This window comes from Scylla paramamosain, chromosome 20 (assembly GCF_035594125.1).
Source record: "Scylla paramamosain isolate STU-SP2022 chromosome 20, ASM3559412v1, whole genome shotgun sequence".
In the NCBI taxonomy this organism is placed as follows: Eukaryota; Metazoa; Arthropoda; class Malacostraca; order Decapoda; family Portunidae; genus Scylla; species Scylla paramamosain.
This window is the reverse complement of record NC_087170.1, coordinates 16,601,495-16,614,679: the sequence shown is the minus strand read 5'-3', so window position 1 is coordinate 16,614,679 and position 13,185 is coordinate 16,601,495. Positions and strand designations below refer to the sequence as shown.

The following is a 13,185-nucleotide window of genomic DNA, read 5'->3' as shown; positions in this document are numbered from 1 at the left end:
TTCAAGTCACCACTCATAGGAAATGATGACTATTAATAATGACGATAATGACTGAGACTAATGTAATGATGATGATGATGATGATGATGGTGATGATGATGGAAGAGATACCATGAATTAACACATGGCTTATAATGAATATAATGTCACTGTTATGGAGGTGGTAATGGTGGTGGCACTGTGGTGGTGATGGTGGTGGTAATGGTGGTGATAATGGTGGTGATAGTGGCGGTGGTGTTAGCCTCCCCTTTCTATGATGCTATTATTTCACTCCTCCATCACCATCACCCCCTAGGCCTCCCGTGGGAGAATATTTGAGGGTGCGGCGCCCCCTAATACCAGTCTATCTACCTTTACTCTCCTTTCTTTCCCCCATCTCTCCCTCTTTTCCATTTTTTCAACTTTTCTTTTGTTCTTCCCATTTTCTTTCTCGTCTTACCTTTTTTCCCTTTTCTTTTTATGTAATCGTGTCTTCAGTTTTCTTCCCAAGTCTCTCTCTCTCTCTCTCTCTCTCTCTCTCTCTCTCTCTCTCTCTCTCTCTCTCTCTCTCTCTCTCTCTCTCTCTCTCTCTCTCTCCTTTCACATCTCCCCTCTTCTCATTTGCTCCTCTCATCTGTTCTCCCATTCTCTCGCCTCCACCTATTTCCTCTGCCCTTTTTGTGACCTTTCTTTCCTAACCTAAACTAATCCTTCCGCTCCTCCTCCCTTGTCACTTCCTCCTCTGTCACCTCTCTTTCTCTCCTTCATGTTTTCTTCTTCCCTTCCCTTCCCTTCCCTTCGCCTCAGATCCCACAAGTCTTCTCCTCAAAACTGGTCATTTTAAGCCTTCATCCAACTGAGAACAAAACACACACACACACACACACACACACACACACACACACACACACACACACACACACACACTGCCCGTTACTTATATTCTAGCTCTTCAAGTGTAAGCATTTTCTTCCTACTTATATTTTCTTGCTTCATCTTCTTCCTCTTCCTCCTTCCTCCTTGAACTTCTCCCTACACCCTCGTTCTTCTTCCATCCTCCTCCTCCTCTTCCTCTTCTACTCGTCCTCGAAGTTCTGTCTATATCCTCTTCTTCCTCCACTTGTAACTCCTTCTCCTCCACCACTTGTAACTCCTCCTCCTCCACCACTTGTAACTCCTCCTCCTCCTCCTCTTCTTCCTCTTACAAGTTCCACCAACACACTCTCCTCCTCGAGTACTTTTTTCCATTTTCTATCTGCTCCTCGACCTCTCCTCTCAGCCTCTCCTGCGTCTCCTCCATTTTGCTCGAGGGCCACTTCATTCTACGTCTCTCATGATCCTGGATTTTGAGGAATTAAAACCCTAGGCAACTATACAGGAAGAGGAGGAGGAGGAGGAGGAGGAGGAGGAGGAAGTGGTGGTAGTGTATAGTGGAATTAACTCTTGCTCCCAATCTCCGCCCAGGGAACGCTTGTAGTGTTGGGGAGGAAGACACATCCTCGCGGGGACAGTGTGTTTACTCCATCTCCTGAGCGCTGCGCCACCGCCCCGCCTCGCCCTTTCACGCCATAAACAGTTTACAGCAAGGAAAGACAAGAGATTGATCGGTCAATTTCCGGCAGTTAAAGTGAGACATAATCACCAGAAAAAAAAAAAAAGACGTGTGTGTGTGTGTGTGTGTGTGTGTGTGTGTGTGTGTGTGTGTGTGTGTGTGTGTGTGTGTGTGTGTGTGTGGTGGGTGGGTAGGTGTTTATGCCGAGCGGCGGGCGTCGCGGCATTAGTGGGTGCTCATTAAGCCTAAGCCGCCCCTCAGTGTGCCGTCCCCCGACGCGGTGCCGCCCGCACTGTGTGGGTGAACGAGGTAAAACGCCCACCATGACGGCGCGGCAGGTCCATTGTCACGCCGCCCGTCACTAGTGCTCCACGACGCCCACGTGCGAGCCCCGAGGCCCAGTGCGCGCGGCGTGACCATGAACGGGAGTGTGGGCCCGGCGCCCCGGCAGCCACCCGTCTCGGCGTGGTGGAACGGCACCACGGACGACTTGGGCGGCGGCGGCGGCGCGACGAACGAGTCTGAGTACGACTACGACTACGAGGCGGCGCTGGACACGTTCTTCTGGAGCCAGCTGGCGCCGCCGTTGGCCGTGTACGCCGCCACCTACGTGGTGGGCGTGGCGGGCAACGGACTGATCATCTTCACCATCTGCCGCTTCCGCCGCCTCAAGACGACCACCAACGTGTTCCTCGCCTCGCTCGCCTCCGCCGACCTGCTGCTCATCCTGCTCTGCATCCCCGTCAAGGTGAGTCGCCTCACGTCCCGCCAGCCGTCTCTCTCCTGTCCTGTCACGAGTCAGCCAGTGACTCGTGACAGGACAGCCGACGCGGGATGGCTGTGCTAGCAGCGCTGGTGCGCGTCGCCGCCACTCATCCTGGATTATCTGTGTCACGTCACCGGCCTGGAATTGCGTTTGCTGTGGAAACACAGCTGTCTTTTACACAGCAGCCAGGCGCGGCGCTCGTTGACGTTAGGTTGCTGCTTATTCACCAGATACTCTTTCGGTAATCCCTGACTTTGATGTACCAACGGCTGTTAAATTGTTTCCTCTCTAATGAACATGGCATGGATTGATCTCTCTGCTCTTTTCTGTCGTCCCTACACACCACAGATTATACACAGTTCCAGAAAGAAGCTAAAAGTATAATTCCTTTACAAATTATTCTCTGAGGGATCGAGTGTACTTTAAAGATATTAATTTAGAAAATATAGAGAAATTGTATTTTCTTAATTAATATTTGTACACGTGTCTCTTCAAATTACACACTTAACTGATTCATGTAGGAGTGTGGGCGACCTGCTGCGGGAGAGGGATGTCGAGGAAATTGGCGTATTAATAACGGAAAATGATATCGTTTCACTTTGACAGGATATTTATTTATGTGCTACATAACAGTGGGTGGTAGATAGATCAGAAATAACAGGAAGTGTAGTGACACATTTCTCCATCTTCATTATCACCACCACCACCACCATCATCATCACCATCATTTCGTTTAAAGTCATTATTTTCCCATACGGTGTTGCACGGCGTGTGAGTCTCTACCACATGCAGAGTCCTGGGCACTCCCTTCCCTCACATCCACGCTTACGCCTCCCTCTACACCCCGTCTCCACCTCTCCCTCGCTAGTGACTAACAAAACAATGCAACACCACCGAAACAACACAATTTCATCAACCAGAACGAGACGAGTGTGGCTAAACAAAACAACCAAAACTACGAGACGAGTGACGCGTCTTGTGAAGCTGCTGTGTTTGGGAAGTTGAGAAGACTTAATTTAGAGTTCCGTCTTTTAGTGAAATTTTCCTTCCTCTTCACTTTCCTTAAGCAGCTTTGAATTAATTGAGAGGCAGAGGATGATGCATTGGCTGCGAATTGCATCAGTGACGTGCTGAAAATTCCCTTTCTCCCGCTCTTTGGAGGAGAGGAAGAGGAGAGGAGAGGAGAGGGACGAGAAGCTGTTTTAATGGGGCTACGCAAGCTCGCACGCACACACACACACACACACACACACACACACACACACACACACACACACACACACACACACACACGTACTTCTTCCTTTTACATCAGTGGTTACCAAACTTTTTTTCATCTTTTTACCCAGTTTAACAAGCCACATTAAGCGTGTTGTCTGTCAATAATGATTTCAGGTCAATAGAGTCTTTTTTACGGCATTCTAGACAACATCAGAGAAGCTTATTTAGCATAGGAGGGATGTAACGGTGGGTAAACGCTAACTATACTGCACGGGTTAGTACTCATGCATATCCGTCTATCTCGGCTGAACCTCAAACAAACTGACAAACTGAGATAGAGGTTCAGACACTGAGTACGTGATATTTGTACTTTTCTGTCCCCTTGGTCGGTTGCTTTAACGTGAAAAGTAAGCACAATACAACACAAGCTTAGTTCAGATGCTCACCTTCACCAGGAAAGGAGAAAAAAAAAATCTGGACACTATACAAGTACACGTATCTTGATCTCCCACCAGTGAGTGTTTACAGCTTCCCTCTTTTTCCCCTTCCTTTTTTTCTTTCCTTTTTCCCTCCTTTATCTCTCACACTATTTTTTCGACCTCCCTCCCTTCCTTCTTTTCTTTCAGACCATTTATTCTTCTTTTCTCTTCCTCTCCTTCCAGACCATCTTTCTTTTCCCCCCTCCTTCCCTTCTCTCTTTCTCTCTCTCTCTCTTGAAGACGTCTTAGAGAGAGAGAGAGAGAGAGAGAGAGAGAGAGAGAGAGAGAGAGAGAGAGAGAGAGAGAGAGAGAGAGAGAGAGAGAGAGAGAGAGAGAGAGAGAGAGAGAGAGAGAGAGAGAGAGAGAGAGAGACCTAAAGGGCTGTTCACATTAAGTTGGCCAAGCGAGGTCCGAGTTTCACTTAATTTGCTAAGCCCAGGAACGTGACACTCATTGAGGAGACCACGCCTGCCCCCCTCCCCCCTCTCTCTCTCTCTCTCTCTCTCTCTCTCTCTCTCTCTCTCTCTCTCTCTCTCTTCTTTCCTATCTTTCTGCTATTTCTGTTCACTTTCCCCGCTCACTACTCCCCTTTTCTCCTTTTCCCTTATCCTCTCTTCCTTTTCTTCCCTCTCCTTTTATATACCTTCTATTTCTGTTCACTTTCCCATCTCACCTCTCCCCTCTTTTTTCTTTTCCTTTTCCTCTCCTCTCTCTTTTCCTTTATTCTCTATTTCTTTTCAATTTCTCCACTCACTTTCCTCCCTTTTTTTCCCTTTTTTCCGTTTGTCTTTTTTCCGTGTGTCTTTTCCTTTCTCTATTCCTTTATCCTTTCGCCTCCTTTCGTGCTTCAGTTCTCTCCCTTGCATCTCTTCTTTCTCCCCTCACCTCTCTCTCTCTCTCTCTCTCTCTCTCTCTCTCTCTCTCTCTCTCTGTTTCCTTCCTCTCTGTCTTGTCCTCTTCCCTTCTTACTTCCCCTCTCCCCTCTCTCTCCTTCTCATCACTCCTTCCCCTCGGCTGTTTCCCCCTTCTGCACACTTCCTTTGAGGCTCTTTCCTCCTCCTCCTCCTCCTCCTCCTCTTCCTCCTCCTCCTCCTGTCCCTGTCTCTTATCATTCTCTTCCTTTCAGGTAAAGTTACTCTCCTCCTCCTCCTCCTCCTCCTCCTCTTTATTTTCCCCTTTTCGTTCCAACATCTATTTTTACCAATCTTTCATCCAACTCTCATCTTGGGTTCCTCCTCCTCCTCCTCCTCCTTTTTTCTCCTCTTTCTCCTCCTTTTTTACTTTCTTCTATCGATGTCAATTTTAGCGTTTCTCTCTCTTTTCTCTCGTATTAGCCACTCCTCCTCCTCCTCCTCCTTGTCCTCCCCTTCCTCTTTCTCACTCACAGATAATTCAATAAAGTCTAATGTACTTCTTTTAAAATTCTTTCCACTTTCCTTCCAATTTCTTTTTTCTCTCCTTCAGTTTTCCGCACTCAACCAATACTGTCCAATTTCTTTCCCCCGCCTCCTTCAGTCCTCTCTTCCTGAGCCAATTAAGGTAGAAATGTCGGTAGCAAACACTCAAGTAGTTGCTGTGGTGTCTGGCAAGAGAGTGGGTGAGAGAGCGTCACTCTGAAAGAAGAGACAGTGACGAGAGATGAACAAAACAAAAATCTATAGTGTTGAGTTCTCCTATACTTGTGTTACTTGGCCTCTCTCTCTCTCTCTCTCTCTCTCTCTCTCTCTCTCTCTCTCTCTCTCTCTCTCTCTCTCTCTCTCTCTCTCTCTCTCTCTCTCTCTCTCTCTCTCTCTCTCTCTCTTATTCTCACCTTTCCAAACCATCTTTCTTTTCCTTCCTCTTTCTCCTCCTTTTCTTTCTGGGTATTTATTTATCTCCTTCCTTCCCTCCTTTTTCCCTTTCTTTTCCTTACGTCTCTACTTGGGTTCCTCCTTTTCCTTCTACTTTTTCCTCTTCTTTCTCTTCCTCTTCCTTTTCCGTTCATCAGGTTGGTTTCTTAGATAGTGGTAAATAACTGGAACAGAATAGTCAATGAGGCTGTCGGTGCCGAGTCAAGAGGGAGCCTTAAAAGGGAGATATACTGAGTACCTATGTCTTATCCAGAAGCTGCCATGTGTAGGTTTAAGACTCCTTGCAGCTTCTCTTATGTTCTAATTGGTTCCATTCAGAAAAGCTGTGCTCTCTCTCACCGCGACTATACTCAAAGGCCACAGAGATAATTAGCTGGGTTCTCAAATGTGCTTCTCCTGTTAATAGCGAATAAATCTTGTTAATCTGGCACTAGAATCATAAAAAAAATCTTTAAAAACCCGTGCTACTTTACCATAACATTTTCAAAAACTACAGAGATGATTAACCGAGTTCCTAAGAGTGTTTCTCCTCTTAATACCATAGAAATCTAGTTAATCTGCCACTACAACCGTAAAAACACCATTAAAAAAGAAGAAAACAAAAAAACAAACTCGTGTAGCTTCAGTTAAGAGTCTTTTGAAATTTAGGAGGTGCGCAGAAGTGTTTCAGAATACGGAATTATATTGAGTTTTGTTCTCCCTTTCTCTTTCTTGTCCATGTAAACAAATTTTCCCTCCAACGCCCAGCATGTTAACCAGAGTCGACCACACCACATCAGTCCAGGGTTAACCAGCCATGCCCTGGAGACCCTTATCGTGTGGGAAACTGTGGCCCTTACTTAGTGACTCATAAGGGCGACTGTTTCTTGTAGTTTGTGAGTGGGAAGAGGTAATGTTTACGTGATGATCTGAGCCTCCAATGAGTCGTTAGTTTGGTTTTGAGTAATAAGCATATATGTTAAAGATGGGGGAAAGTTTAGATGGTGTAAAGGAGAGGAAAAGAAGAAAAGAAGGAAAGTAAGAAGGAAGGCTGGAAAAAATACGGAAAATTAAAAAGAAGACAGGATGATAACTGAAGATAGGAAAAGAGTGGAAAGTGTTAAGAAGAGGAAAGGAAGAAGAGAAGGAAAGGAAGAAGGAAGGGTGATAATTAAAGATAGGAAAAGAGTGAAAAGGGTTAAGGAGAGGAAAGGAAATATGAAGAAGAAAGGAAGAAGACAGGTTGATAATTGAAGATAGGAATAAGTTTAGAAAGTGTAAAGGAGAGGAAAGAAAGAGGATAGGATGATAGCTAAAGATAGGAAAAAGGAAAAAATTGTGAAGGAGACAAAAGGAAAAATGAAAAGGATTTTAAAGATAGGAAAAGTAAAAACTGTTAACAAGAGGAAAAGGAAAACAGAGAAGGAAAATGACAGACTGATTATGAAACGTAGAAAATATTAAAAAAGACGAGGAAACAAAAAAAGGAAAGGAAAAGAGAATGATTATTGAAATTTGGAAGTATGAAAGAGACGAGAGGAAAATTTATAAAAGATATGAAGGAGATGATTGTTCAAAATAGAGAAAAGAATATGTGTATGAGGGAAAAAAGAGAAAAGTAGAGGAAAAGGTAAAAAAAAAAAATTCCTCAAAGGTTTAGAAAATTATATAAATAGTAGAGGGAGAACATTGACATGAAAAGTATATATTAATCGAAAAAGTGTGTTTTTAGTGATTATTATCCATGATTTTTCATTTAGTAAAGAACATATTCCAACTATCAAATAAAACATTCTCTGTTGAAGTTTTTTTTTCAACTTTTTTTTTTAACTAAGGTTCAGACCAGTACAATAAATAAATAAGTAAATAAATAAATAATGGTGATTAAGACAGAAAAGGAAAAATAAGGCAAGGAAAGGCAGAAGATAAGATTATCATCAGAGAGAAAATTAGAAAGAATAGCAGAGAGGAAATGGAATAGAAAAACAAAGAAGGAAAGAGAAAATTATTCAGTCAAAAAGTAAAGTTGGTGCAGGAAATACATTACGTGTGCGCTATGAGAGAGAGAGAGAGAGAGAGAGAGAGAGAGAGAGAGAGAGAGAGAGAGAGAGAGAGAGAGAGAGAGAGAGAGAGAGAGAGAGAAATAAAAAAAATAAAAACCATATAAATAACAATGAAAAAAAAATAAAAAAAATATACTGACAATAACAACAAGAATAAAGAACAAAAAATGTAACAAATAAAATGGAACAGAAATTAAAACAACACAAATCACACAAACGACGAACACGAAACGAAGCAAAAATGAGACAGTAAATGAATGAATATCAAACATAAATGAATAAAAATTGTAAAATATTCGCTTGATAAACGACAGAGAAAGGAACTAAAGATAAAGGAAACAAAGAAAAGAATACAAAAATTAAGAAGAACACAAAGATGCGAAAGTAAAAGTAAATAATAATAAAGAAAAGAAATACAGGAAGATGTGTAAAGGAAAAAAATAAATTAAATACATGTCGGGAGTCAAAGATTAAAGCTTGCACACTAATGACCTAACTCACTCACTCTCTCTCTCTCTCTCTCTCTCTCTCTCTCTCTCTCTCTCTCTCTCTCTCTCTCTCTCTCAAAATGTAAAAAAATGAGAGAGAGAGAGAGAGAGAGAGAGAGAGAGAGAGAGAGAGAGAGAGAGAGAGAGAGAGAGAGAGAAAGTCCATATCTGACAGCACAGACACAAGGACACCAAGTCTCATGAAGCCGAAACTTTGAAAAACAACTCTCTCTCTCTCTCTCTCTCTCTCTCTCTCTCTCTCTCTCTCTCTCTCTCTCTCTCTCTCTCTCTCTCTCTCTCTTTCATCAAGACAACAACAATGGGACCAAACATGAAGTGAAAAACATGAAGAAAAAAAGAAAAAGTTACTTTATTAATTTTTTTTTCACTTTAAAGGAATAAGATGTTTTTTTTTTCTACTTGTAAGAATTTACTTTAAGGGTTTCATTTTAATTAAGTGTTTTTTTCCCTCCCCCTTGTTTTCGTCCCCCTAGAAAATAATGAACAGCTTTCTAATTAGCTGTATATATGCAGATTAAGTTGTTATGGAGTTTGCAAGAGAGAGAAAAGGGATTACTCTACCACACACACACACACACACACACACACACACACACACACACACACACACAGTTTCAAGTTTGCCTTCTTGTTATGGTTTTATGCAGTTGTAGAAAAGTAACGTGTGTGTGTGTGTGTGTGTGTGTGTGTGTGTGTGTGTGTGTGTGTGTGTGTGTGTAGATCCTTCTTTTAATTTTTCTTCTGGTTTACTGTCTCCGTTTTTCATATCCCCCTCTCTCCCTCCCTCTCTCTCTCTCTCTCTCTCTCTCTCTCTCTCTCTCTCTCTCTCTCTCTCTCTCTCTCTGGAGAAGGACAGAAAGATAAAAATCTAAAGGAAGAAGATGAAGGAGGAGGAACTGATGAAAGAAAGATGAAAAAAGAGGAAAAGGAGAAGAGAGAAAAGGAGAAAAGAAACATAGGAAGATAACTGAGACAGAGCAAGAAAAAGAGAAAGAAGGGAGGAAATAAGAGAGGGAAGACAGAGAGAAAGAGAAGACCGAAAAGCGAGAGATAGAGAGGAAAGAAGGGAGGAAAAAAGAGAAGGAAGAAAAGAAGAAAGGAAGGAGAAGGAAGCCGGATAAGAAGGCAGAAAAAGAGAACGAAAAAGAATGAAAGAAAGGAAGGAAGGAAGGAAGAAAACAAAAGAAAATGAGGCACAAAAGTCCAATAAAGATACAAGGACTGGAAGGAGGGAAGGAATGAAGGAAGGAATGCACAGAGGAAAGGAAAAAGGAAGAAAGGAGGGCTTCATTTCTTCCCTCCATCTCTCCATCGTACCGTCTCCTCCAATCTCTCTTTTCCCATTCTTGTTTTTTTTTCCCTATTTCTTCTACTTCCCTTCCTCCATTTTCTTCACCGACTCCTTTTTTGGGAGACTATCTTTTACACATTTTGACTCTCTCTCTCTCTCTCTCTCTCTCTCTCTCTCTCTCTCTCTCTCTCTCTCTCTCTCTCTCTCTCTCTCTCTCTCTCTCTCTCTTTCAAAAATCGATGACTATTTGTATGATAGGCGTCTTTGTAAACGGGCGCGCTTACACACACACACACACACACACACACACACACACACACACACACACACACACGGACGATAAGCAGACACACAGTAACGTACGTGTGTTTACATGAGGCGTTGAAAGTTAAATAGCAACGGGACACACATTAACTTACTTGAACTGAAGGCAAAATGTGAAGCTGAAAAGTACTAGTGGTGATAGTAGTAGTAGTAGTAGTAGTAGTAGTAGTAGTAGTAGTAGTAATGATGAAGAGCAGAAAACAAGAAGAATAAGAACAATAACAAGAAAAATAAAAACAAGAACAAAATCAAGAACGAGAACAAGAATAACAACAAAATACTGAGGGAAAAAAACAAAAAAAAGATGAGCACAGGAGTCCAATTTTATGAAAGCAGAAAAGGAAAAGAAAAAAAGTAAGCGATAACACACACACACACACACACACACACACACACACACACACACACACACACGGTAATCTTCAGGTGAATATATCTGGTGTATGATATCCACTTAATCCACTGAACATCCCATCCATTCAGGGAAGGAAGATGAAGGAGATGGAGGAGGAAGAGGAGACAGAAGAAAAAGAAGAGGAAGAAGAGGGGAAGAAAAACAAGATAAAAACAGGTATCGGATATTGCATTTCCATTGCCATCTATTACAGGGGGCTTTAAGGGGGGCGCTAAAGGGATGATGCAGGGGAGGGGAGGCTTCAGGGAGCGGCTGGGGGGCAGGGGAGGTGGGGAGAAGGGGGTGTAATACCTGGCATCAGTACTTGGGAGGTGATTTATTTAATGGACGCCAAAAGTGAAGCGATTAACAGTCTGATAACAGGGATGGATAATGATGGTGGTGGTGGTGGTGGTGGCGGTGGTGGCGGTGGTGGTGGTGGCGGTGGTGGTGGTGGCGGTGGTGGTGGTGGTGGTGGTGTGCTTTGCTATATTATTATTTTTCCTTTCATTATTTTCCTATTTTTTTTTTTGCTTGATTTGCATTTTATTAGTATTATTGTTCGTTTTGTCTGTTACTGTTAGATAGACAGCCAGACAGACAGACAGACAGACAGACAAATAGACAGATAAACACAGATAGATTGATAAACAGACAGACAAGAGGACAAACAGATAATCAACACTTCCCATTAAAAAAAAAAATAATCCTCATTTGAATACAAAGAATGAAAGAATGATACAAAATACACCTCTATTTTTCACTTTCTTTTCTTCCTCTTCTTCATGAACCAATACGGATAAAAGGAGACAAAGTAAAAGAGAAAAATGAAAAGAAAAAGAATGAAATGAATGTAAAAAATAATAAAGAAAAGAAATATTAATGGGAATGCTGATTGGATTAAGAGAGAGAGAGAGAGAGAGAGAGAGAGAGAGAGAGAGAGAGAGAGAGAGAGAGAGAGAGAGAGAGAGAGAGAGAGAGAGTTAATCAAGTGATATTCAACTTTTAATTGCTTGATGTCTTTCTTACAGATTCTCTCTCTCTCTCTCTCTCTCTCTCTCTCTCTCTCTCTCTCTCTCTCTCTCTCTCTCTCTCTCTCTCTCTCTCTCTCTCTCACACACACACACACACCAATCATTCACTGTTTCTTTTCTCCCCTTCTTTATCTGATTGGCCTTTTATCTTTTTTCCTCTCTTTCTTTCACATTTATACTTATTTATCTCTCTCTCCCTTTCTCCTTTATCTTTTTCCCTCTAATTTTCTTCTTTTTTTTTGTATCTCAGTCATCCATTCTCTCTCTCTCTCTCTCTCTCTCTCTCTCTCTCTCTCTCTCTCTCTCTCTCTCTCTCTCTCTCTCTCACCTTTTAGCTCCCCTCACTTCCATATCATCGCTTCTCCTCTATCTTTATCTTTTATCTCGTTCTCTCACTTTTCTCCTCTATTTCCCTTTCCTTTGTTTTAATTTTTTTTTTCTGTGCTCTTCCACTAATCTGTTATTTCTTTCCCTTCCTTCCCTCCTTTTTTCCTTTCTTTCCTTCTCTTTTGTGTTACTATATCCCTCAGTTTTTCCTTTATTTCTTTCCCTCATTTTTATCACCATTCATTTTTATTATCTTTCTATTATTATTATTATTATTATTATTATTATTATTATTATTATTATTATTATTATTATTATTATTATTATTATTCTTTCTCTTGTCTTTACAGCTTTTTCATTCTTTTATTATTATCTTTTACTATTCCTTTGTTTGTGACTTCTCTTCTGTTTCTTTCCTTTCTTCCTTCCTTCCTTCTCTTCCTTCCTTTCTAAAATCATATGTTTTTCCTTCCTTTTTTTCTTCCTTTTTATTTACTTTTCGGTGCTTTTCCTTCAACCTCTCTCTCTCTCTCTCTCTCTCTCTCTCTCTCTCTCTCTCTCTCTCTCTCTCTCTCTCTCTCTAATCCAATCACCATTTTCATTGACACTTTCGTCTTTGTTTTCTTTAACTTTCCCACTTTCTTCATTTTTTCCCCTTTTGTCTCCCTCCCCTCCTTTCTCCCTCTCCTCTTCTCCCTTCCTTCCTCTTTCGAGACCAGAACATCAAAAGAACTTAGAGAAGGAAGGGAGATACAAATTTTACTACAGGGAAAGTAGGAATTATTCTACTTTTCCTCTTTCCTTCTTATTCCTCCATCCTAATACGGGGGGTACTTTTCCTTTTAGTGCTATTCTTATTTCTAGTACTGTCCATCTCTTGTAGTCGTAAAAATATAAAATCTCTACTGTATGCCTACTTTTCTGCTCTCTTTTTCTACTTTCTGGGTTTTCTCCTATTTTTTTCCCTCTCTGTATTCCTTTACTCTTTTTTTTTTGTCTTTTTAATTTTATTTTTAATTTTTCTTTCGTCCTGTTTCTCCCTGTCTCTTTCCTCTTCCTTCTGTTTCTCGTTTATTCTCTATCCTCTTTCTTTTCTCTTCCTTTCCCTTTTCCTTCATCCGTCCTTGATATTTTTTTTCTTTTTTATATATATTTTTTTATTTTTCTCTTCTCTCCTCTTCCCCTTCCTCTATTTCCCTCTCCCTTTCTGTTTCTATTTATACCTCTCTCTCCCTCCCATCCTATCTTTGTTGCCATTCCTCCCTTCTCTTCCTTCACACCTCATTCCTCCTTTCATACTTCCCTCCCTTTCTTCTGCCTTCCTTTTTCCTCCTTTGCTTCTAATCTTCTCTCCCTCCTTTCATCCTTCTCTCCCTTCTACCTCCCTCAGCTCCTCTTCCTCTCTCCTCTTTCTTAC

General features: G+C 41.7%; 1 protein-coding gene across 1 annotated transcript in view; it reads left to right on the top strand.

Moving 5' to 3' along the window:
- Positions 1 to 1,718: 1,718 nt before the first annotated feature.
- The window catches only part of LOC135110483 (QRFP-like peptide receptor), a 57,288-nt gene continuing 45,821 nt past the window's right edge, over positions 1,719 to 13,185 (top strand). The window contains exon 1 of the mRNA XM_064022840.1: positions 1,719 to 2,279. Within this exon, the coding sequence (XP_063878910.1) occupies positions 1,950 to 2,279 (330 nt within the window). The 5' untranslated portion in view covers positions 1,719 to 1,949. The remainder of the gene's footprint in view (positions 2,280 to 13,185) is intronic.